Source organism: Perognathus longimembris, chromosome 11 (assembly GCF_023159225.1).
Source record: "Perognathus longimembris pacificus isolate PPM17 chromosome 11, ASM2315922v1, whole genome shotgun sequence".
NCBI classification, from domain to species: Eukaryota; Metazoa; Chordata; class Mammalia; order Rodentia; family Heteromyidae; genus Perognathus; species Perognathus longimembris.
In genome coordinates, this window is record NC_063171.1 from 35,168,334 (window position 1) to 35,195,395 (window position 27,062).

The window sequence follows — 27,062 nt, forward strand, 5'->3', positions numbered from 1 at the left end:
TTTATGACTAATATATGCCCAAAGTAGGAAAGCTATAAAAGAATAGTGGAAAGTAAATCTTCCTGCCATCCCAACTATCTAGTTTATTTTCCCAGAAGGAAGCACCCTTGCTAACTTTTCTGTATCATACTGGAGGTGTACTGCACATAATAAACCTATGTGCACTTGTTTGTGCATTTATTTTTGTTCCTGTGTACCCACACATATTAATACATATACATTTATAACAACATATAATGGTAACACAGCATATCCACTGCTCTGTATCTTGACGTTTTTCTGGGGGCGTCTGAAACAGAGACTTGAATTTGGTACCTGATGCTTCCACACATTGGCTGGCAATCTACCAACTGAGCCATACCTCCAAAGCCTATACCTTGACTTTAATCCACTCATTAATGTTTTTGTAGTATTCCATTATTTTTTTAATCACAATTACTATAAAAATTACCTCTTGCTATTTTCAATCATTTAGTTTTATGACTGATTCTTTATGTAAGTAACCTTATGCTTCAAATGCATCATTTCACACATGTATAGGTCTATTTTTAAAATAATCCTAAGAAAGCCAGGCACCAGTGGCTCATACCTGTAATCCTAGCTACTCAGGAGGCTGAGATTCTGAGGATCACTGTTTGAAGCCAGCTGGGGCAGAAAATTCACCCTAAGACTCTTATCTCCAACTAGCCACTCAAAAACTGCAAGTGGAGCTGTGGCTCAAAGTAGTAAGAGCGCTAGCCTTGAGCAAAAGAGCTCAAGAACAGCGCCCAGGCCCTGAGTTTAAGCCCCACAACAAACATAGTAATAGTAACAATAACAACAATAATAATTCTAAGAAATAATTTCATGATAACTTGGGGTCATCAGGCACACAAACTTTCAGAATTAGTAAGTATTCCTACACTGCTTCCATAAGAAATCTGCCTCTATCATACACTAAGTTAGCATTCGCTTCTGGGTGTATTTCTGAGTTTGTATTCTGATCCATCAGTACAGTTTTGCTTTTTCCAATTTTATTGCATGTTTTTAAATCTGCAAAGCCAGTTCTCTGTAATTGCTCATCTTTTCCAGAATTTTTCTATTTTTATTTTTAAGTTTTTACATGTTTCATTAAAATAATAGTAGCTAATGGATATTTAGTTCATTCTGTAAGCCAACCAAGAGTTGGCATTTTAAAATGTATCATTCAATTATGACAATGATCCTATAAGGTAAACACTAGTATGAATCCTATTTTTCAGAAGAAGAAACGAAGGCACAGAATGGCTACAGAAATTGGCTCAATCACATAGGCAGTGACTGATGCAGCTAGAATGTCAACCAAGAGTCGATTCTCTCAAATGTTTTGTAATACTTCCATTGACAGTATTAAGATTTATTTACCTATTTTCTAATTTTTGTGTGTGTTTTATTGTTGCTGCTGCTGTTTTTGATACAGGGTCTTGGTATATAGCAAGACTTCAAACTCCAATGTAACACAGGCGGGCCTCAAATTTATGATCCTTTTGCCTCGGCCTAATGGATTTTCTAACTTTTTGAGTTGGATGCTTAATTCATTCTCTTTCAGGGGATGTCATCTACTGATGCAATTATATGGTTTTCCTTTGAGCACTGTTGTACCTGTATCAAATTTAAGGCCAGCCTAGGCCTTAAATCTCAGAAAGAACTCCCCCTGCCCACAAAAGGTATCACATGATGGTGCTTACCTGGGTCCCCTGAGCCATCACTATTCCTCTCACTCTCCCCATCTTCCTGGCCATCTGCATTTTGCTGTGTATGTTGGAGGCTCAGTTTGTGGCAGACCTCGAAAGCTTGCCCCACGGTCCGGACAATTCGCATAGCTTGGCTCTGGGAATGACAAAGAAACATAAGAAGTGAAGGAAACAGATTCTACAAGAGCACTGGAGTTGGGATGCTGGGTCCCAGGGACTCACACTTGTAATCCTAGCTACTTAGGAAGCTGAGATCTGAAGACCAAAGTTCAAAGCCGGCCTGGGCAGACAAATTACATATATATATATATATATATATATATATATATATATATATATATAGAGAGAGAGAGAGAGAGAGAGAGAGAGAACAAAGCCCTGAGTTTAACCGCCCCCCCCCCCAGGGTCAGGATGGCTAGGAATATGTATAGGGCATCCAGTCAGAAAACCAGGCAGCCAGCAACCTAAAGTTGTTCAGATGTGCACATAGTCATAAGGAATATAAAAACACTTTCCTGTCCTGAGATACTTCAGAAAATAGAAGCTGTCACCACAATTCTGAAACAATCAGCTGAAAAGATAGCATGGCAAACATACCAGTTCTGGACCGAGTCCCAATTTTCTCACCAAGTACAACAGAAGTAGTTAAAACACTGCAGATTTTTTTCTTTTTTTTTTTTGTCAACTATGTCCAGTGGGTCCCTCAAACTAAGAATTCAGATTTTCTGTTGTTGTTATTTCAAATGGCAGGTTTTCTAGGAACTCCCACAAACCAAAGTGCTATGAGTCTTGGAATCACGTGACAGAAACACTCAAATCTTATTGTCCATGTGCTGGGAACACAATTGGCAGGCAGCTGAATATAAGGAGAGTCTTTGCCAGTCCTATTCTAAGACATGGTACATCTAAGACTGGTCTGTGGCTAAGTCCTCACTTTTGTTCTGTTATTTAACCTCTTCCTTTAGGAGCCCAAGCAGAGAGCTTGCCCTGGCTTTACTATTCCATTATTTAACTAGGAGAGAAAGGAAGGACAAAGAAGGTGGCCTCAACAGTCTTCAGCAACCACAGCAGGTTGGCAGAAGTGGAGGAGGGGTTTCCAAGGCCTGGTTGCAAATGTGCATCACTGACACTATTGTTTGGTGGTTAGAAATGTGAAATCAGCAGTGTTTGAAAGCCTGGCCTGGGAAGGTTCAGTACTCTGCTTCCCTTATTACAGTGACCCTCAAACATCTCACCATTCCAGACTGTAGTTTATTTTACTGTGACTGTCACTCTACAACTTTAGTCTAGCACATGGTTTAGACAATCAATCTGACTTCATGTCAGCTGTGGCTCTGGTGACATGCTAAAGCACACTGATTGCATTTAAAGCCCCCAACATGATATCAGCAGTCAGGTAGAGCTTTCCATCAGCACTAAACAGCTGGTTTTATATTACCAAGGCAATAACCAATGTTTTGATAAACTTATGGGGCCTTGTGGAAGGTAAATGCTTGATTACACTGTACGCAAATTCAATTTGCTTCTGTTTGCCACCCTATTTAATGAATCATTTGGGACTTCGGAATACCATACGTGGACTGTTGCTCGAGTCCACTTTGCTGGACTTGCTACCTTTGTTAGTTCGCCTATGGCCCTTCTTGTTATTTCAGGCCAGAGTATCTGTGTTAACAGGAAAATGCAGTAGGTCAATCATCATCTACATGTCTATTTCAGATTTTAATCTGCTCCCACGCTTTCTGGAATGTTTCAGCACCTAGAAATGACTGGTTCTGGAATAAGCCCATTATGCTAACTCTAGAGATACCTTCTTTAATTTTTTTTTCTATTTTTTTCTCCCTGCCCCTCCCCTTTCCACAGAATGACAGATGTTCTTAACTGACTTCTCACCTGAAGCATCCTGACATTTCTGGGTACTGAGATTTATTTATTTATTTATTTATTTATTTATTTATTTATTTATTTATTTATTGGCCAGTCCTGGACCTTGGACTCAGGGCCTGAGCACTGTCCCTGGCTTCTTCCCGCTCAAGGCTAGCCCCTTCTGGCCGTTTTCCATATATGTGGTGCTGGGGAATCGAACCCAGAGCTTCATGTGTAGGAGGCAAGTACTCTTGCCACTAGGCCATATTCCCAGCTGGGTACTGAGAATTTTATGTGAAACAGAAACCAGGTAACTTATTTGGATCCCCATCACTTGGTGGTGGGATCAGAACTTCTGTTCTCTATATCTACCCTTCTCTTTGGTCTGAAGGGCAGGCTGAGGTCCCTTCTTCTACCATAGGCTGGCAGCATCTAAGAGAGAACTGTGCTGTCTGTTCAGAAAGTTGTGAAGTGGTAGGCATTGATCCCAAACAAAAAGCACCTTCCCGATCTCATTTGCAAAGTATACAAGAAAGTATGGTTTGGTGGGCATGATGCCAACCAAAACCCAGATTTCTACATCTCGCCTTAACTACCAAGCCATGCCCTGTTAGAAGCCTGGGCCAGGAAGCTTAACCCCTCAGGTGGCAAAGAAGGTGCTGCTTCGTCTAAAAGAGTTATTTTCATTGGCTACTCATATCTTTTGCTCATTTTTTTTTTTTGTTAAGAAGACTGGGCTGCCTATGGTTACTTTCAATCTTTTACAGCAAAGCTCATTTCTAGTTTATCAAGCCTTTAGATGTGGCTTTCTCTGGCTATCAACAATACTCAGTACTGTCAACTATACAGAAGCTTTCCTGTTCCTTTCTTTTTCAGATTTTTGCTCTCCTAGATATGTTTATGAAGCACAGAAGCGAAACATTTTAGGTTCTAGAAAAAACTATGAATAAATCTAAATATGTTGTAGTCCATTACTTTTGAGTCTTATCTAAATTAACCTATATTTTATTCTGAATAAACACCTGAGAGGATTAAGTTGGTCTTTTCCTATCTCTATAACTTCCAGGATACAGATCCTGTTTCAGTAATAGAAACATAAAGGTGTTAAGGGAATCACCTCTTCCATTGGTTTGTTATCAAAAGGGCTAGTGTCACTGTCTACCTTCTCTTTAGTTTTAGAAGGGAAATCCTGGGTCAAAGACCTCAAGTCTGAGTTGGTATAATGGTTTCCATGTAGGAAGAACTTGGTGAATAGACCTCAATTCACACATTCATGCCAAATAGTTTCATTTAATCTTTTATTATTCCTCTTTGACATGAAGCCTTTGTTTCCATTCAAAGTAAAGGGACAAAGTAAAGGCAAAGTAAAGGCCTTTGCACTTGAAGAAGTGACTTGGTACATAATCACACCATCTGCTTCATGGACTGATCACATACATGTGAAAGAACTGTCAGTCCTGTTTATCACTATAGAGATCAGTCTTAACTACTCATAAATAGCTATATGAGGCTTTCCAGTGACAAGTCCTTTGAGAGGGGTCTCTATGAGAATCTAGCTAGAACAATCATTTGAAAATAGCTAAAAGAGGCAAATTGCACCTAGCAGAGGCTGATGCTGTTAACTAGCTGCTCTCTGCATGGACCTGTAGGCTCCTGTCTGCCTACTCCACTTGGTACCCTCCCTTCTGGCCTTGTAGGTGAGAAAGCTGGTCCTGTCTGCTGTCCTGGAATTCAAGAGCCACACATGCTGGAAGTTAATAAGCCATGTTTGAATCCCAGAGGGAGAACTCTGGAAAACAGTAGTATCCAAGAGAATTCTTCCCAGAAATTTCTATGCATACATGCTCTTTGAATCTCCCAGTCCACCTGGAAGTAGTTGCTGACTCCTGACCACACACAAATCTTTGGAAATAAAAAGGAGGATTGAAGATGGAAGAAGTCTGGTACAAAGTACAGTCAGCAAGTAGAATATTAGGAAGACAGCCTTTTGAAGCTTTAAGATCTGGCCACTGCCTGGAATTCACTAAAAGCATCATTATACTGCCATGGTTTCTGTACAAATCCAGCTTAGTTTTACATAAGCCCCTGAAAGTGCTGTGACACATGGATCAAATCTTCTTGTCCAAAAAGCCAATTTTGATGAGCAGCTCAAAGCATGTGTGGGCTCTGAGTTATCAAGATTAGGCTGGATACAGTTGTTTTGATGCTTTCAAAGCTGGAAAGAATATCTAACCTCAGAGCAGCTCTCAGCTGCAGATACAGAGCACTGAAGCTCTTGGGAGTGCCAATTACAGGCAATTTCATGAAAACAGTTCTGGAAAGTAATCTGTCTAGAACCTTCTATCTCTTAACCTCATTACAGACAGTGTTGCTTTAAACCGTCTTGCGACTCATTTTGACATATGCCCCTCTGTCCCATTCCCTGGACAACCATCAGTGGAGTCAAGATACAACAGCTATTCTCTTGAGTACACCTAACGTGGATTTCAGCCAGATACCTAGTAGATGTCATTGCTGCAACAACTGTGAAAATAGTACTATCTTCTCAGTGATGGTGGCTATCTACTGAAAAGCAAACAAAAGCGTTAGGAAGATGAAAACTAAATGCTGATTTGTGTACTTTACCAAGCTACAGAAAAAGCAGCCCATCGTATTTCCTGTTCTCATTCTAACTGACTCTCTTGCTGTTTGATTATATAAACTTGGAAATCTTTTTAATTCTATATACATGGTTACCACTAGTCTTATCCAGTTGATGATTTAATAAGTAATCATGGGCACTGTTCTTAATTTCACTGTCCTAGGAAAAGCTTTCTGTATTTCACAGTTTATGGAAATGATTAAAGGAGTCATCTGATAAAGAAGAAAGCAGAGAATCATGTACAGAATGCAGCTAGGTACTAGTGGCTCACACCTGCCCTCCTAGCTATTCAAGAGGCTGAGATCTGAGGATCCCAGTCCAGTACAAAGCCAGCCCAGTTAGGAAAGTCCATGATACTCTAAGCTGTGATCAACCACCAGAAAGCCCAAAGTGGGTATGGCTCAAGTGGTAGAATTGTAACCTTGAGTGAAATAGGGAGAGCAAGCACTCAAACCCTTAGTTCAAGCCTCAGTACTGGCACAATAAAAATAAACAAATAATAAATGCACAGGATTCAAGGAACACATGGAGATGATGAAGATAATGATGATAGCAATATGAGAAAAAAGAAGAGAAGGGATTTGCTTCTAATAAATAAGCTTCTTATCTGGTCTACCAGCTTCTTTCTCTGTCTCTCCTTCCCACCCCATCTTCTGGGCACAAGATCTCTCTCGATCTCTCTCTCTCTCTCTCTCTCTCTCTCTCTCTCTCTCTCTCTCTCTCTAAGTGTTTCTGAGCTTTAGAGAACTACCTTTCATGAAGCCAATTGTAGAATAGCCCATAGATTTAGGATCTTCTCATGTGTCACAACAATAAGAGAAGACTCTTATCTTTAACTTAACTACAAGAAAATCTCAACAAAAATAAAATGGAATGCCATGTTTCTTTAATAAGCTTTTTGTAAGGAAGCTTAGGAAAGACACAGTTTTAATGTATCAAATGCTTACAGTGTATAGAATTTTCAATGCAGAACATGCAAATACATTTATATCTAGGCTTCTACATGAAGAAGAGACAGGGTCCTAAGGCTGTGAAATGGGTTAGGGTTTCCTTCAACAAGTTTTAATGAATCCATTCTGTCATTCAATGGAGTCAGAAGGTAAGACAACAGAATATTACTCAGCACCTGAAAAGCTAGTTTCAAGGTGGGTATTACTTCTAACACTGGCAGAAAATAGTACACCACAAAGATTCCAATCAGCCTCTGTGTTTTCTTCCCTTGTACTCTACTAGTCCATGAAACATGGTGCCACAGAGAAAAAAGATTGAGTTACAATCTCAGTGCTTTTAGTAACCAGTTGGGTGAATATGGACATGCTAACTCACCTTCCCAGGTACTGGATTCTCCATCCATAAACAAGAGACCTGTAGGTTTGTTTTCAGTGCTGGTGCTTGAACCCAGGGCTGAATACATCCTAGGCAAAGTGCTCTACCACGTACCTATACCCCCAGTCTATAGATGAGTTCTATGATTTCTATTATTTTGACTTCCCAATCTAACTCTACCAGAATACTTGAGGTATAAACAAAAGTCTCTAGCTTTAAATTAAAAACCTACTTCTCTTTTATGTCTTACATTTGACCAGGCATATTTTGATTAATTGTTTAGCACATGAGATTATCATCATCAGTCAAATTCCATGGCAAAGTCTAAAGTTACACTTCACAGCTGTGGCCCCCAAGTTTGCTGAGAGCATTACGGGAGGAAATAACTCCTCCTAATCCAAACCAACTGAGCTGTGATGGAAGGCAAAATAATGTCAAGGAGCTGTCCGTGAAGATAAGGGGAACTTCCTGCTGTTCCTGCTAATCGCTGACACCTCCTGCAGTGATGCCCTAATAGGCCCAGTCACTCTTCATCAAGGCAGATGGCCATATCCTCCCGGTGCTCAGAGGAGGGCAACACCCCCTCCACAGGAGAGTTTAGGAGGCCAGGCAAGAGGCTGAAGAGGCAAATGGCCTTGCAAATAAATACTGTATCATTCTATCCCCAAGAAAGGAATACAAGGAATGCCTGTATCACTAGAAGAGTATCCAGCGATGCTGTCAGCCTCCTTGCTAGCATTTAGTCTGAAGAGTGCTAGGCCCTCTCCACCATCATCCTAGCAATTCTTCCTACATACAGAATTTGCTCTTAAACATCAGATTGACACACACAACAATCTGCATTCCTAAAATGCCTTTTACCTTAGTTAATGGCTGGAGAGGTCCAGGGAGGCTCTTGTGTGTTTCATTTCATGTAACAGGGTTTAGTGGTTAGAGCCTTGGACTGAGAGGCAGCAGCCAGTTTCTAATTTCAGTGCATGGATACACTGTTTGACCAAGGGTAATTTCCTAGCCTGAGTCCTATCTTTCACCAGTTTTAAAAATGTGGTCAATGTTGTCTGTACAAGGATACTATAGGGGAAAAAAAGGAAAAATCCACAGTCTAAATGATTTGTGTCAGAGTCAAAGAGCTCTTCAAATCCAAGAAAAGATTTCATTAGAATATAGTTACAAATTGGTCTTGGGAACTATGGCTATCCCTTAGTTAAGTAACATCTTAATGAGCCCTGGACAATGGTAAAATGCAGCAGTTAATGTGTAAGCTCCCAAGTGTGACTTTCTGGGTTGAGTTCTTACTTTATTATCCTGAGTCCTTATGCAAGTTAAAGTTCCACATTTTCCTCTGTGAAACAAGAAGGATAATAGTTCCTACTTCAAAAGTCTAGAAGGGGACCACAATGTCATACATAGAATTCTGGAATCTCAGGCATACAACAAGTATTTAAAATAGGTTGGTAGATATTGTTGGACTTAATAGAAAGCTACAGTGTGTGGGTCACCTAGAGTAGTAAGGAGCATGTTGAGGTGCTGCAACATTGTTATCTAGCTTCTCTCAAAAGACCAACTGGAAAAATAGTTCAAGGTTCCAATTCTCAAGATGGGAACCTTATTAGTTGTATAGGTGAGTGACTAGCAGGAAACCAGAGGTACAGAATAAGATCATGTTGGGGGCAAGTATAACTTCTAATGGCAAAGTTGAGGCATCTGACCTGCACTCTTAAGTGAACAATAAGATAGGCATGACATCTGTGTGAGAAGTCTATCAAAAGGAACATGCAATGGGCACACACACACAGGGGACATAATGTGATGTGAATCAGCACTGACCAAAGTCACAGCATAGCAAGGTACTTAGTCAAGGCTCTCCTACACTATGATCTTCATGAGGACTGGAGAACATCCAGGTCTGCTGGCTTATTGACCTCTAACAGTCTAGAAATATTCTTATAAAACACATTTCCTTATGATCTGTAGTTCTTTTTTTTCCTCACCTCCTAAATATGCCATTGATTTGCCAATTAAAACTCTTTCCCAAGCTATTATCTCTTCAAACCAGAAGTAGTTTCTAAAAAAAAATCACTACATTTGTAGGTTAACCAGGATGGTGTACAAAACCTCAGAGACCTGTTTCTTACCACTCCCCAATTCTGTTTCCTGTGCTGAACAATTCATTTCTCTTTGTTGGCTGGGAAACTGGCCCTCCCACCTATAGTTCAGCAGCAACAGAGCTCACAGCCCCAGCCTATCTGGAAATAATTCCTTCAGCTGCATGGCGGCAAGCCAGTCAGTACAGGGCCTGAGAATCAACCCTGTGAAGAGGCACAGGATCAGTAGGTGAAAGGAATAGAGAAAACAGAAAAGGCAGAGATCAGAATTATCTCCGAGAGCTATAAAACAGAAACAAAACAAAAAACAAAAACAAACTGATGTGATCTGGAACTAGATGGCTTCTCCACGGGCAATAGGAACTAAGTTCTACATGGTCATCTTTCTAAGACTGTTTTTGACAGGACCCCCCCCCCCACCATGCCTGTATTGCCAATATTAGATCCAGTGACAAAGCAAATACAGTATAATGGTTTCCTTTACTTAGGTTTCTTACCCCAATTCTTTGTTCTGTTTGTCTCCCTGGTTATAGACAATACCTTCCATTGGGAACTTGACAAATCACTAACGCTCTCTGAACCTCAATGCACTCAGGATACACATATAGCCAGATGACATGGTTCAACTTAAAGTTTTTGTGTGTCTGTCTGTCCTAGGGCTTGAACTCAGGGCCTGAGTGCTGTCCATGAGTTTTGTGCTAGAGGCTAGTGCTCTACCACTTGAGCCACAGCTCCACTTGCAGCTTTTTGATTGTTAATTGGAGATAAAAGTCTCACAGACTTTCCTGCCTGGACTGGCTTTGAGTTGTGATACTTAGATCTCAGCTTCCTGAGTAGCTAGGATTACAGGCATGAGTCAACAGTACCTGCTTCAACTTTATTTCTTTACAATGGTGTGAAAGCTAGAAACATATAGGAACTGTAGTTTGAATTTAAATTTTTAAATCTTTTTCTGGGCTACTGATATACAGTATGATATGTTCACAATGCTGGGCAGAGGCAGCAAAACAAAGTTCCCAGTCATCCATACAATCAGGAGGGAAACAACTGCACTCTAGAGTGTACCATGTTGCTAAGCTACAATGTTTGCTAGGCTGTGTTTATTAAGTGCCTTTTCTACTTTGAACATTTTCAATTTAAATTGGCTTTATTGGGACATAACCTCATTATAGGTCAAAGAGCATTTGTTCTAGTAAATCTTGACCCTGTCATGTATTATTCTCATATCCCCCAAATGACAAGGTAGTTATAAACCTATTGAAGCTATCTTACAGCATAAAAGATGTCACATAGACTCAAAGGAGGAATATCCAGGAAGTGGGTTAGAAATGGGTTAGAAGGTTTGTCTCTAGAACAGTAGATATGGAAGGGTCCTTAGGGTTATCAATACAGTGCCAGTGCTTTAAAAAATATCTCATCTATAGGAAAATACTTTCCAGGACATTAACATAAGTACATGAAAAAAATGGCCCATGCTATGTAATCTGTAAAAGTGCTGGATTAGAGATTTCTTTAACTTCAAATCTTCTTAGCACCTTAAATAGGGTAGCATTTTTCCCCTTTAATATTTTGGATGCTAAATGTTTTATAGAATATATGTTAGGAAGTGCTAATTTTTACTATCGTCTTCCTTATATGCAAGGAAGCTAAGACTAGAAAGTGGAGTAGTAAATTGCACTACATCATTCCGGATTCTAGTGGACAGGTGGGATTAAATTCTAGGGTTATTAACCCCTAGGAGGTATCCTAGGCTCCAATTTCGAGTGTTAGGCTAACTCAAGGAGTGATGGCAAGGAAGAATGCTGCTGCAGACTGTAAAAGTTGCATTTTCTCAAGTATCAAGGTTTGTCATATTTAAATCATTACCCAGGACAATCAATATCCCACTGCTCGGACTTAGATGATAGGTCACCTTGGAAAACAGAAACGCATGTTTTCTTTTCTTTTTTTCTTTTTTTTCAAATTTTTATTATCAAACTGATATACAGAGAGGTTACAGTTTCATACGTTAGGCACTGGATACATTACTTGTACTGTCTGTTACCTCGTCCCTCATACCCCCAGAAACACATCTTTTCTAGCCCATGCCAAGGTGAGCAAAATTCCTAGTGCTATCTGCCTGCTCCTCTTTTATAGTAGATATCTACTGGTTAATCCTTCTCCAACTGTACACATATACAATATAAAATTCAGAAGAAACTGAAAGAAAATTCCATTACATAGAAACAGTGACAGGCTAGTAAGGTAGTTGTCCCAATTTTGGCATTAAAAGTGCCACCTCCAAATCTTCAGTGGGGAGATTGGTCAGTGCTGGGTGTGCCTAAGGTTCACCAGAGGAAAATAACAGATGAACAATGACTGTCCCTTTACCTTCTTTTTGGAAATACAGTGGTCTAGAACTTACAGCCTCTCTCTTGCTAGGCAAGTGTGTTACCACCTGAGCTATAGCTGCAGGCCTTTACCTTCTTTTTGGATTTGAAGACATTGCACCTGAAAATGTTGCTGGCACCATCTCGAGCGATATAGCTGAAGATCTTCAAGTCCTGGGAATCATGAGAGACATAGAAGATCCTAGGGAAAAAGCCACAAAAAAAGATTTACTGAAAATGGTGGTAGATTCAAGTCTTCCATAGGAACTTTCCAATTAAGAACAGCCAAAAGACAGAGCTCTCTAAAGTTAAATTACCAGTCTTCTTCCTATGGGATCAGAACTCTACAATGGATGAGAACTTTTCAATAGGTTCCTCAAATACAGAGTGTGAGTATCATCCAGATGTGAGAGAAGTCTGGGTAAGACATGGAGCCTATACTATTAGGAGCTGTCTCATGAGGTGGCAAACCTGACTTGGTAACTTCTATGTGAGAAGGAAAGATTGTTCTTATCCTTATCAATGAAACAAATCTGCATCTGCCCAGAGAAGTGTGTACACATTTCCTAATGCTTTTTTACTGTTAGCCACGAATGAGGAAACTTGGAGAACCAGCAATGCCAGCCATGTTGGGAAACTAAGACACTTCTTTGCATTCTTGTAGGTGTCTTGGTGATTATGGCTTTATATGCCCTTCTGCCAGGACCATGGTATCCACAGATTCATTTCATGAGTCAGTCAGTCCTTTGAGAGTATGAATGGGCCTGGAGCTTTCTCAGCAGCTGAGAATATTTAACAAAGCTCTTGGGTTCACAGAGCTTATACATAGGTGTAGTTATGCAAATAAAAAACAAGTGCTATGAAAAAACATCAGGCAGAATAGAGACAGGTCATAATGGAGGCTGCTGTTATAGGTATCATCTTATAGACAGGCAGAGACCTAAGAATGTGAGGGAGCCAGTCATAGGGCAAAGGTACTGCAGGAAGAGGGAAAAGAAAGATAATAAGCTCTGTGATGTGCAGAAGGTGCTAAAAGGACATGTGAAATGTCAAGTATGGTTCAAGAGGAGTAAGTACAGTCAGTAACAGGGTCACAGAAACTATCAGCCAACAGAACACAGAAGGCCTTGAAGGTCACAGCTTGTATTCTAGCTGAAATGAGAAGCCATTGGAGACTTCTGAAGAGAGGACTGACTTCCTTGTGCTTCCTTAGAAGTATCCTCTGGCTACTAGGAGTTGAAGAAGGTAGGACAAGAGTAGAAGCAGAAGAAAAAGGAAAGTTATAAGCAAAGGACTCTATTGGTAAATCTTAAGTAGGCATAGGGCAGGGTACCATCAGAACCACCAGGTCTGAATACTGTTGGGCTTGGGTAAGGGCAGGGAGATGAAGGAAATGGCCAGTACAATGAGTATTAGGTGATCCAGAGAGAGTAGTTTCGGATAAACATGACTAGGGCCACATCCTTTCCAAAAAGTATTTTTTCTTCCATTAAAACACTGATGGCTTTCACCCAAGGGCTTAACTGGCTTTTTTTTTTTAAAGCAGTGTTTTATAGGAGAAAGATAATGGGATTTGGAGTTTTAAGGTCTTTATAATTTTACTACTTAATACAAACAAGGCAAGCTACCAAATGCTCAGTTGTGCTACCTATAAACCAGGGCCTATTAATAGAAACACCATGCAGAGTTATTGTGAAGATGAAGTATTTGCAAAAGTGCCATTTTACTTCTCTTTATTGGTGCAGTTTGTAAATAGTCTAGTAGCTGAGATCCTCTCCCAAAGCCTGGGAGGGATGTTCAAAAGAAAGGAGAAAAGCTCTAGGCAGAAACTCAAGTTCATGTTAAGGATCACAGGTCCTTTGCTAAACTGTGCTAGAAGTTATTTCAGGTTCTGATCTTGTTTCCCAAAATTGGCTTGGTCAATTTTCTTAACTTTTACCATAATAACTAAGACTAGAGGAATAGTAACCTTCACAGAAATTAATAACATTCCTATCAAAATGATCCTTAAATAGATAGATAATGTGGCTTCCAAGAAAGATAATCTGAGGATTTGGGGCCAATGAGTCCTTGGCTTTTCTAATATTGTCAATAATATTATCCCTTCTTACCAAAGGGACAAATCACCAATGTACTTCACTATTTCCTGTCTGAACTATAGGCCATTCCCCCCAACCCTTCCTATCAGACATCCCTTCCTGGAATATCTTTGAAGCTTCTCAAATTTATCAGGTCCCTATCTGAATTCACCATCATCCCCTAAATTTGTCAAGCAAGCATGGTCATACTCTAGAACTCCATCTTAATAATGAATCCCTGTATCCATTCAAGTCAGAAATCTAGGTGATTCCCTTGATTCCTCATGCCACTGTTTCTAGAAAGTAACTCAGGGCTGTGTCCCTGCAGGGGACCTCCCTCCTATATGTGATTTGTGTTTTCAACTCCATGGCCCTGCTTTTGTTCTCATTTTTTAACCCGGAGTTTTGCAATATCCTCTGCATGACTGTTTTTCTGCTTCCTAGCACACTAACCACCAGCCCATTCTCCAGAGCAATTAAGTATTTTAAAATATATATACTACACTTCATTATTTTCCTCTTAAAACCATCCAAAGGCTTCCTACTGCCTTCAGGTTGAAGTCCTGAGTATGAAGGACTCATGTCTCCAAATTCTGACCTACACAAACTAGCTACACTTATCTTCCTGCCTTTGAAATAGCTGTACATATTCTTCAAGACTTGGCTCAGAGAAGCTTTCCTTTCTCAGTAGTGGAAATGGTTGAAGCCCCTGGGGTTTGTCTGTGCAGTCTCATCTCTTCCACACTATCATGTTGATACAGGAACTCCTTGAAGGCGCAAGAACCCACATCTTAGCATCCTAACTGCCAGCACATCTCTGTGGGACATGGGAGGCACCTACACCCTGCTTAGGAAGGAAAAAGGCATACCCACTGTCATTAACACACTCATAATGTAGTCTGCCTAGCAACTCATCTCCCACCCTCACTCTCACCCCAGGAACTCTAGTCCAGTTAGTTCAGATGCATCACACATAAGACTCCTTTGATTTTGAGTCTTTAATTTATTATGTAATACCCTAGGGACAGAGAGTTAGATTTAAAGTTGATACAGCAGAGATGAATACGATTTGGCATGCTAATCAGACACAGAGATGTGGAAGATACAAAAGGAGAGCAGTAAGCTAAGGTTAAACTTGACCTTCACAAAGCACCTTGTCAAAAATCCGATGACAACCTGTGCACGGAAGCAGCCACTCTCTTTGGACTCCCTGGAGACTGCTCAACTTGCTATGTCTGAATTCAGAAACCTAATGTGTTGTTATGAAAAGTAAATAACCTCTAGCTAGCCAAAAAGTCACCAAAAGGTTAGAAAGTTTCCACCAACATAAAAAAGCAGAAAGTTTTTCCATATGACTTCAGTCATAAACATAATACATCAACTAATTAAAGGTTCGGATCTATACTTTCAGATCTTGAAATATATTCAAAGAACATCACTGCTTGGTTTTCTTAAGAATTGTGAAAATATGATAGATTCAAGGGAGATCACAAATAGTGCAATTCCCTAGAAAGCCAAAATCAACATCCAGCAAAATAAAATACCAGGAAGCAGGCACTCAAAATGGGTGGGATGGGGTCTAGGGAAAAGGGACAGATGAATGAAGAGAAGGGAGGGAGGAAATGCAGGCAAAAATCCAATGCATATCCTACAGAATTAAGAAGAGTGAGGGGGGGGATGAGTAGGGAGAGATGGATGTGAATGTTGAAAGGGGTGACATCAGTCAAGATACGTTGTATCCACACACTGCTTTTTTTAAAATGGCAACTCATCTGTACAACAACTTAAATACAAAATTAAGAATAAAAATAAAAGAACTGTGAAGGGTGGGGTTAAAATTGAGAGGGAAAGATGAATGTGAACACTGCAGAACATGGAAAGATTCACCTTTCTTTTTCCTTAAGACTAATGTGGTTCCGATCATGCTTTCAAAAAGCAACTGTCTGTCTATCTTCTTAACTTTCACCATAATTATCAAGCATAGGATAACAAAGTAGTTGACTGGAGTTCATATAATTCCCAAGGTTCTGTAAGCTTTTATTCCCTATTTAACTTTCATAAGGTTTCTTGCATTTATTTCAAAATATACACATCATTATAATTTTTCATTAAGAATGGGACTGTTATGCCATAAAACTACATCAATAAACTTCTGCCAATTCTGATAGTCATAAACAATATCAAAATGAGTGAAAAATAAAAAACATCTTCAAGAAACTAGATTTGGGATTTATCACTGTGTCCACATTCAAGTTGAGAAAATGATAACGAATCACCAGACCCACTACCAATGCTGCTCTCCACAGACTATTAATCTACAGAAAACTCTATTTCTCTTTGGATCACAGATGAAAGACAGAAACAAAGAAGAAAAAAGACTTGTGAAGTCTTTGAGCAGCCTTGTTGGTCAGAGTTTGTCACTCCTAGAGAGAATATCCATTCCATAATTTCTCTTGTGTTGATTGGAAAATATCCACAGGAATGCACTGAAAAAAAATGATTATGTGTACTGGCCCTGGGGTGGGACAGATTTCATCTCGAGCTTTATTACTTTCTTGCTGTGAGAATCCAATCATTATCTTGATCTCCTCGTTCTTTACCTGTGAAATGGGAATAATCACATTGGTGTACCTCACTCACCAGATTTGAAGAATCAGCATATACCAAGGGATTGGCTTAGAGTAAACAGTTAATTAGTGGTGGATGCTCTTATGTCCCACACTACTGGGTCTATTTCTCTCCTCTTCAGCCTTACAGAGCAAAGCTAAACCTTCTTCCAAGTGGCATGGCATGAAACATATGGAAATCACCACCTTGTTTATTTTTTTAAAGAGATATGTTTCCTCTTTCTTGTTTCCTTTTCTAAGCCACAGATTACACTATTCTGGGAGTATCTGTGAGGGTGTTTCTGCATGAGATTCACAACTGACTCAGTAGACTGGGGTAAAACAGATTGCTCTCCCTAATGCGATTAGCACTCATTCAATTTGAAGACCTGAATGGAACAACATGGTTATATAAGCTAAGGACATTGCTCTTCCTAGTTTAAGCAATGGACATTTTCTGGCCTTCAAAGTTAGATGAAAAATCAGCTCTTCTTGGGTCGCAAGCCTATCAACTTTTAGAATGGAACCATCAGTTCTAGTTTACAGCTCTTTAGATTCAGAGTAGAGCCATCCAGACCCGGTACAACTCAAAGCGTAGAACCTGAATCTAGGGGACCGAGACCTGCCAAGCAGTCTTGAGTAAACTTGGTTCTTTCTCTTCACTTCCTTTCTTGGTTCTGAAAATGAGAATAACGAAACATTTTTAAAAATAGGTGTAAGGTTCAGATGAGACAATGGATGAGCAACTGAGGAAATAAATCTAGATATGTCAAATGGAAGAACACAGAGAAATGTTTATTGTTTTCTGACATCATTATCTCTTTGATAGAGAAAGACAATCCTCCAGTTGGAATATGACACTGTATTAGTCTGTTTTTGTTACTATAATAAAATACATGAGTTTTGCTACATTAAAAAGAAAATGTGTTTATTTAGCCCACAGTTTGGAAGATGTGAAGTCTAAGAGCGTGACATAGCTCTGGTGAAGTCTACATTAGATCATTGTAAAAACCGAAAGCTTGTATATCTCTGTGTCTCTCTTGTCCTTATGAAGGGATGGAGATTCCAGCCTAATGATCTGGTCTTGTCTGGTCTGATGTGGTCTGATCTGATCTAATCTAATCTAATCTATTCTCTATGACTTTCTAAAGCCTTTACCTCCAAAAACCATAGCTTCAATTCAATATCATTAAAGTTGGATTTAGGATATTAGACATCTGTATGAATGGGAGGATTCCTGCTACATTTAAATCTTAGCAGTCAGAGGTTTTTCTCTCTAGATCCTGGAAGGCATTGATATTTCTAGCCCCAAAAGATACCTCATAAAATAGATAGAAATGGAATCTGATTGGGAAAACGTTTCTATGAAATAACTTGCAGATGGAAAATACAAATCCAAGTGGTTTTCTTAAGGAAAAGCTCTAGGAAATTGAGAAGAATGTGAAAATGGACCAGAGAGAAAAGAAAATCAATGTGCTTCTCAAGACAAGCTGAGTAAGGGCTGTCTATGAAGATTTAGTCATGGGGAAATCCAGCATAACCTCTGCCCTCAGGAAGGATGACTCCCTGGGCATATAGCCCACACAAATTCGTGTTTCACACAGCCCATCCCTCTAAATGTGTTATCCTTGAAAGGCCAGGGGAAGATCTTAGAAGGGTGCTAGGATGAAGGGAGGTCGTTCAGTATGCTTTGCTAATAGAACATCTGAAACCACAGGAAAGAATGGATCCTTTACACTGTCTAAACACTAGTGTATCTTTTTCTCTTCCCACTCAGCCCTAGTGCATGAATAGTTTCACACACCTATCTCAAGTTGGCACTCACTCTTCTTCCCAGACCTCTTATTTTTCTTTTCTTTTTTTTTTTTTTTTTTTTTTTTTTGGCCAGTCCTGGGCCTTGGACTCAGGGCCTGAGCACTGTCCCTGGCTTCTTCCCGCTCAAGGCTAGCACTCTGCCACTTGAGCCACAGCGCCACCTCTGGCCGTTTTCTGTATATGTGGTGCTGGGGAATCGAACCCAGGGCCTCATGTATATGAGGCAAGCTCTCTTGCCACTAGGCCATATCCCCAGCCCCCCCAGACCTCTTATTTTTAAAAATCTAATCTGTAGTTAACCTGTCCTTCATGTTGATCATTTTCTCTTTCATTACTGGTTTAGTCTGTTTATCTTGTTCCTCCCACAGTATCTACGGGACTCTTCTTTATTTTTCTTTATTTATTTATTTATCATTGCAGCTACTTCTCTTTTATTAGAAGTTACTTTAATTCCCATTGCGTTTGGTTTGGTATTCTTGTTTGAAGACTGCCTTCCTCAGCTTTCACTTACTCAGGGCTGCTCTTTGGCATGGAAGAGGGGTAATAAACTTAAGCAATGGTGCCCACGGTCCTTCATGAAATAGGTTTCTTTACTTTCACAGATGTGTAAGTGTTGGAATACAGCAGCCAACCATATTTGCTTATCACTATGATTGGGCCATGTGTCATGCCTTGCTATGGTAATGTTGTAGAAGGAATTCTAGGATTCTAGGAATAAGAGAAACCCTGAGAGATAGTAAGGTGCATTTCTTTAACTGCAGGCATAGAAATGCAAACACAGAAGCTGATTTTTAAGATCTCTTTCAGGAAACCAAATACACAAATGTCTAAATTGTTGTTGCAAAGATCTACTTTGTACCTAGAGTAAAAAATACCAGCAATCAATTGAGTTTAAACTCCAGTGAACACTAGACAAATACATATTTATCTTTTGAAAGTCTAGTTAAGGCACCCTCATGGTCTATCTTAGCAGTTAATTTATATTTTAATTTCATACTTGTTAAAAAGTTCTTTCAAATGTCCCACTAAAATACCCCCCTGCTTTATTTTAATCAACTGCACAACATCACACAGCCCTTTCTAAATGCCAAGTGCGTGATAAGTTAATTTCCTCATGTTCTGTTCTTGACAGGCAGGAAAAAAAAATGGGCCAATATGCCTCACAAAAACCACTGTACAAAAATCCTTCATATACTCCAAGGCTTTAACTTCTCTTCAACACTCATAATTTCTCCAAAATAATTTCATGTGATTGGCTGTCAAAACCCAAATACATTTATGTGAGCTGCTATTTCTCTCTCATCTCCATCTGTGTCAGGAGAGACTATGAAATGTCTCTACAAAAGGTTCATGTGTTAAAGGCTTGTTCCCACAGCTGTGTTCAGAGGTGACAGGATCATTATGAATTTGACTTCATCATCCACTGATGGATTTATAACTTAATGGCATTACTGGGCTGTGAATGGAAACCAGGGGGCAGGTCCTAGTGGGAAGAAGTAATTCACTGGGGGTACATCCTGGAAAAGTATGTCTTGTTCCCTTCTTCTCTTCTTCTGCTTCTTGGCTTCCAGGAAATGAGCAGCCTTCCTTTACTATGCCCTTCCTCCATAGTGTTTTGGCCTCACCAAAGGCCTAAAGGCAAGGGAGTCAAATGACCAACAGGCTGAAGATCCTGAAACTCTAGAGCCTAAATAAATCTTTCCTTCTTTAAGTTATTTTTCTTAACTATTTTGCAACCGTAATTAAAAAACTAACACAGTTTGTGTTAGCTGGGTTTAGATACTCAGCTTGCTCATCCTGGGGTAGGAGTTAGTTCATTTTTCCTACATTTCTCAGGAGCCTCAGGCTTCCTAAAGACTCTTGTTCATAGACATGACTTTCATCCCTGAATCAGAGAATAGAGAGAAGCCAACATACATCCTGAATGTGTCATCCTTAGAGGGTTTGAGGAGGCTCTTAGAAGAGTACTAGGATGGTAGGAGGCAAACTTACTGTTCTCTACGTTTTGCTAATAGAATGCCACCAGAATCCATAGAAAGGAATACACCCTTTACCCCTAACACCAGAGAAAGCCAACACCAGTGCAGCAGCCTGAATTCAGGCAAAGGTGTGGAAATGTAAGGCAAGAGGAGCAATCTTTGACACAAGAAGATAGACTCAGGTCATTCGTTGGATATAAGGATAACAAAGTGAAAGGAAGACTGCTGTGTGTAACTTGGTGTGTGTGTCGGGGGGGGTGTATTAAACATTATAGGAGCCATGGATTGAAGGACTTTTCAGAGGGATGGAAAGGTTCAGGACATCAGGCATTTCACAGAGACTGAACAGGATGCTTTGGAAAGGAAGCCAGAGACTTAGCAACAGAGGTATTACTAGAGACCTTGACAAGGGAAGTCTTGGTAGAGTAGCTCAAGAAGCCCTATAAGGAACTGAAAAGTATACAGAAGTTTTAGAAATATGAACAGCTAATGTGATTGGTCCAAAAAGTTTGGGTAAGAAGAGCAAGATGATGGGCAGAGAAGCATCTTTTCTTTTTAGGATGGCAAAGCTTGAGTTTGTTTATAGGCTTGAAAGGACAAAGCAGAAAAAGCCTCAAGATCCAGGAGAAATAGAGGTAAAATGATGTTTCAAGATATAGACAAAAGCCTGGCATAGTAGCTCAAGTAGTAGAGAGTGCAAAGCCTGTGTTTCATCCTTAGTCAGACTCTCTCTCTCTCTCTCACACACACACATACACACACACAAAGAGTTCAAATACAGGAGACACTTGAGACTCAAGAGCACCCCAATGAGGCAGGCACTATGGCTCACACCTGTAATCCTTGCTATTTAGGAGGCAGTAATTAAAGGGGAATTACTGTTTGAGGCTAGCCCAGACAGAAATTTATAAGACCCTATCTCAACCAATAATATAGGCATGATGGTGTGTGTCTATGACCCCAACCATGTAAGCGTTATAGTTTGAGGCTGATTCCAGGGGAAATAAAAAGATTCTATCTGAAAATAATGACCCAACCTAAAAAAACAAAGTAAAAAGGGCTGGAGGAATGACACTGCCTTTTGATGCTCTCCCTGCCAGAGGGCTGGGGCTGTTTCATGTGGAAGTAGGAGTGGGGCTGGTTGAAACAAGAGTGCAGCATGATTTTCAGTGAAGTGTCCTGACCCAGCCAAGGCTAATTACCCAGACCTATATTTCACCTGTCCAGGTGACAAGGATCTAAAGGAAAGCAAGTACAAGCAGAAACATTTTGCTGCTCTCTTTTAGAGAGGGGATATGTGCTAGTTTTTGCTGGCCCTCACCACCTGAAGGAAGGGGCATCTGTAAATACATAGTGGCTGGATGGATGGTGGGGAGGCCAGGCCAGGGCACCTTTACAATCTGGTTTATGGGTACCTGCAGTTCTCATTTATATATAGCTTGTCAAATTGCTCTTTATCAGCTCAGCTATCTGATGGGCTTGTTTACTAACAGCCTTGTCTTTCCCATCAGGGAAAAAAAGGCAACTTGGAAGAACGTGGGTTTAGCTTCATTGGGAATAAATATCTTCCTACACACATACATACACACCTGCTGTGTATATTGAATGCATGAGACCATATACACGTCATGTATCTGTATACTTGTGAATGTATATGTCTGTGTATACACACCCACAATAGCAATGTGTAGGTATGAGGGCAGGCAGATCACACCATAGCCTGGTATGTACACAGTTGTTCCAGCTTGGATGCGGAGCCGCTGCAGTACCACAGCAACCTCACCAATCAGGACCATTCTCATGATTATATATTAATGTGAGACAATGAGCTCATGTGCAGATCAAACTCATCAGGGGATGCCGTTCTCGGGCTTTTCTTGCTAATTCTTACACCCCCCCCCACCACGCCAAAAAAAGGCTTTTACCAGGGCCATTAAGAAAAACAAGATGAACACATTCACTGTTGTTTCATTACTCCCATCCACCCTGTATAAGTGAGCTAATTACTAGTAAAAAAACAAAAACCTAACAATTTGAACAAGAGCTGAGCTTATTTTGTAAACCAAGATGATACACAAGGATGATTAATTAAGGATACTTGGAATTTACAGATCCACAGGACTAGAGAATCCACAAACTCTCCTATAATCTTAAAATTTTTCAAGTATGTCCTGGAGTGATGTTTTTCACCAAGTGTAGTGGCACATGCCTCTAATCTAAGTACTCAGGAGGAAAAAGCAGGAAGATCACAAACTCCAGGTCAGGACAGATTGCATAATAAGTTCTAGGCCAGCCTGGACCAGGTGGCAAGACCCTGTCTTAAAAGAGCTAAAAAACAAAAACAAGATTGATTTTTTTTTTCCATAAGATTCTCAAGGGTATCTATTATCCTAGGAAATGTCAAGACAACCTGACAACCTGACAGACACCCAGGCTGCCGCCTACCTAAGCTATACTGAGCTATACTTTCCTATCTGAGATTCTTCAATGCCTTGCACAGGTTCTAAATAATTACCCTTATCTATTCAAGAAGGGTAAAGTGAAGCAAAAAATAATAAAGTTTGGAAACATCCAGTTATGTTGTAGTAGAACTGGAACCAGTCTGGTTTTCTGGTTCCCCTGCTGCTTCCTCCACTGGGTAATTCTCTCCCTGGTAGACAGTGTTTAATTATGTGAAGTTGTCTAAAGTTGGCCTAGTTGGATTTTTCATCATCATTAGTATAAAAACAGCCTCTAAGGCCAGGTCCAGAGAGACCAACTTATCCAGAGGTGAAATTCTGATTGCTCTGACTGCTGACTGTAGATCTCTCCTACCCTGTATGTCCACTCTCTAGTGGGTTTCATGTTTCTCTTGGTCTGTGCTTTAGGCAACTTGGAGGTCATATAGCTCAACAGCTTTTTGAAGTGGACATTTTTAAAGCAGAAAAAAATCACATGAATCCTGCTCTAATTTTGTTGTGCATTATTGAAGGATTCTTCAAGCAGGGACCAGGGATACAACCGTGGGCAACACAGGAAGTTTCCCTCCATTCATGAAGCTCATGTGAAGAGCTGTGTGACACAAGTTTCCATCTTTTCACCATGATTGAATTTAAAATCAAGTGGGATGCCACCAGAGACACAAAGCCATCAGAAAGGACAGAAATAAAAGTTCTGCAGGTCCAAGCTAAGGTCACTGGTGACTCCTCTCCTTTCATTTACTCTCTTTTTGCTCACTTCATTAGTTCTAGTTTATTGTTCACAGGTGGGCTCTTTCTATGCATTTCTATTGTTGTTACTCATTTTGGCAAGACCAGATACTTTATCCACTACACTGAGATCACCAGGCAATCTCACCAGTGTCTGTCCCACTGAGCCTGGTATCTGTTTACTTGAGGAACATTGCATCCCAAGCCAATATCATGTGCACTTTGGAACTCTCAGAGTCAAAGCCATTATGGGAAAACTTTAATGACAGATGTGGAAGGAAGTTCTTGATCAATTACTGACAGAAGAAGCTAACTATAGAACTCTATGGAGAATATTGGACTATGAAAGCAACCATAACCACCCATATATTTGCATACCGAGTGGCAATAGAAAAAATATATGTTGAAGGAAGAGCATCAACATTTTTCTTGACAAATCCTCCCTTCATTACTTTACTTTGCATAGTAAATATGCATTATTTGATCATTAAAATTTTACCCAGATGCCCCTCAGTAGACGAATGGATCAGGAAAATGTGGTACATATACACAATGGAATTTTATGCCTCTATCAGAAAGAATGACATTGCCCCATTTGTAAGGAAATGGAAGGACTTGGAAAAAATTATACTAAGTGAAGTGAGCTAGACCCAAAGAAACATGGACTCTATGGTCTCCCTTATTGGGAATAATTAGTACAGGTTTAGGCAAGTCATAGCAGAGCATCACAAGAGCCCAATAGCTATACCCTTATGAACACATAAGATGATGCTAAGTGAAATGAACTCCATGTTATGGAAACGATTGTTATATCACAGTTCTAACTACTTTCAACGTCCCATCTGTATCTGTAGCTTCTATTATTGATGATGTTCTTGTATCACCTTCCAGTGGTTGTACCTACACTATCTCTGTAATTTTATCTGAGTATTTTGGAAACCATGTATACTGGTATTAGAAGTAGGAAATTGAAAGGGAATACCAAAATTGAGAGACACGGGGTAAAAAAAGACAACTACAAAAGCAATACTTGCAAAACTGTTTGGTGAAAGTGAACTGAACACCTCATGTGGGGAAAGGGAAAGTGGGAGGAGAGAGGGGGGTATGAGGGACAGGGTAACAAACAGTACAAGAAATGTATCCAATGCCTAACGTATGAAACTGTAACCTCTCTGTATATCAGTTTGATAATAATTTGAAAAAAATTTTTATGTGTGGGGCTAGAAGCATCAGTCAAGTAAGAGTGCTTGCTTGGTAAGTGCAAGGTACAAGGCTCTGAATTCCAACCCCAGTAGTGCACACGCATGTGCGCGCACACACACACACACTCACACACTTTTCCTGAAACATACATCCTGAACATTTGTCTGAGGACTACAGAAAGTAGAAGACACTGAGGACTTGGGCCATGCCTTATTTGTTTTTGCATGCTAAGTGTTTTCTGTTGTGATATACAGTGACTTTTCTTTCTCTGAGAGCATTTTTCTTTGGCTTCATAAATTTGAATACTAATGCTCACAGTATCTACTATCACATAATTATGCGATTCTATCCATGTGTCCCAGGCCAGGATTGTACATAGTACAAGTATAAAAATAATCATGCTTATTATATATATATATATATATATATACATATATATATTTCATACATTTCTAGTCTTTTTTTCTCCACAGGACCTTTCTTTCCTCCCTGTATGAGGGTATTACTTTCTCCTCTTCTTATAATAGTCTGACCTCACTGTTAAGCTACAATTCATCCCATCATGAAAGACTGCCCCCAACCCTCATTGAAACTGTTCCCGAAAGTCACCATAGGCCCATCTCAGAAACCCCAGTGTCTTCTTTTCTTGTCCCTATTCTTTTGGGTTTCATCTATGAACCCTCCCGTAAGGACAGGTACTTTTTATTTCCAAGCCTTTCTCTACAAATGCTGTCTAGGATTTCTACCTGACTTTTATAATAAAAGGCATTTAAAGAATCTTTCTAAGTTTCAGTACTTGATGATATCCTTACCATATTCTTAAAGCTTACTCAGTTTTCTGTCTTCTATTCTGCTGTTTCTTTGCAAGGATATATATGTGTAATATATACATGTATATGTATATATATATATACATATATACTTTAGAACTTTCAGCCAAATTGCTTTGTCCTTAGTATTTTGTACTTTCATCACTGTAAGTCTAGAATTTAAGAATCAATATTCTGATTTACTTTACCTATGTCAAGTTCCATCTGGCTATCTTGTTTGAGGGCGGGACTATGTTCCAGTAGCCATTGTACCAACTCTCAATTTATTGTTACTCAGCTCAAATTTTCTCTGTGATAACAGACAAATTTCCTTTAAGCATGACTCCTGTGCAGGAGACACATTCTGTAGAATGGAGAGACACTGCAAGAAGGAAAGGCTTCTCTTGGTCCCTCTGGCATACAGGCAGTCAGCATCCCAGGTAAAAGGATATCAATGGTATTCTGTCAAGGCCACATGCCCAGAGCACACTGGTACTCTGTAGCACACATCCAGCCTAGTGACCACCTCCCTGCAGCCCCTCCAAAGTATTACAAAACCATCTCCCATCCACAGAGCTCCCCCAACTCTCTGTACCAGTCTGTTCCCACCCCTACCCAGTTGGTCTCTTGTGGATCTCCTAAGGCAGACACTGCACTTTCATGCCATACTCTGACTCTATATGTGTAACACCTTTCCCCATTCCTACCCCCCAGCCAGACCACCTGCACCCATTCCCTATGAGTTTGCTTTCTGCTTTCTAGCAGCTCTGCTCTAAACATCCTAGTTAACTGTCTTCCTTCTAATAGCTGCAATTACATGACAATCTCAGAAGAGTTTATTAGGGAGAAGTTGCCTTCCAAGATTGCCTTATCTAGGATTCTCTTTTTCTCTCTCTATCTCACAAGTAACAAGAAACTTTTGTTTATATTACTGTATAGTTTCTGTCTCCTGACTGAACCCAAAATGGCATATCACTATTTCGTCCAGTTCCTAGCACAATGAACAACAGTGCCAATAGTTCTCTATGCACTTCTGCCCTTTTCCAGTTAGCTCTGAGTAATTGATTAAAAGTAAAGCATGGATCAGTGTGGAAGGTTAAAGTTGGGGCATATGTCTGTTACTTTCTAATCATCTTCCCAGTTGTTTGGGTGTTTATTGAGGCCATTTCTGGGGGCTGGCTGGGACCCCCCGCTTTGGGGATAGCTCTACCTGGTTTGATCATTGAAACTAACAACTGAAGAATGAGAGATTAATTAAATTAATTTACTTCTCCTAGCTTTAAATTTTAAAGAAGACTTTTTGTTTGTCAGTCTAATCCTTAATATAAATGTCACAGAGGAAGATTTATTCAAACGTGATTATTCTAT

At 39.9% G+C, this 27,062-nt stretch overlaps 1 protein-coding gene across 4 annotated transcripts in view; it reads right to left on the bottom strand.

The window, feature by feature from the left end:
• The window catches only part of LOC125359028 (carboxyl-terminal PDZ ligand of neuronal nitric oxide synthase protein-like), a 287,746-nt gene that overhangs the window by 38,868 nt on the left and 221,816 nt on the right, over window positions 1-27,062 (bottom strand). For all 4 annotated transcript variants that reach the window (XM_048356477.1, XM_048356476.1, XM_048356480.1 and 1 more), the window contains 2 exons: window positions 12,110-12,218; window positions 1,707-1,848 (listed from right to left, as the gene is read on the bottom strand). In XM_048356477.1, coding sequence (XP_048212434.1) covers window positions 1,707-1,848; window positions 12,110-12,218 — 251 coding nt within the window. The remainder of the gene's footprint in view (window positions 1-1,706; window positions 1,849-12,109; window positions 12,219-27,062) is intronic.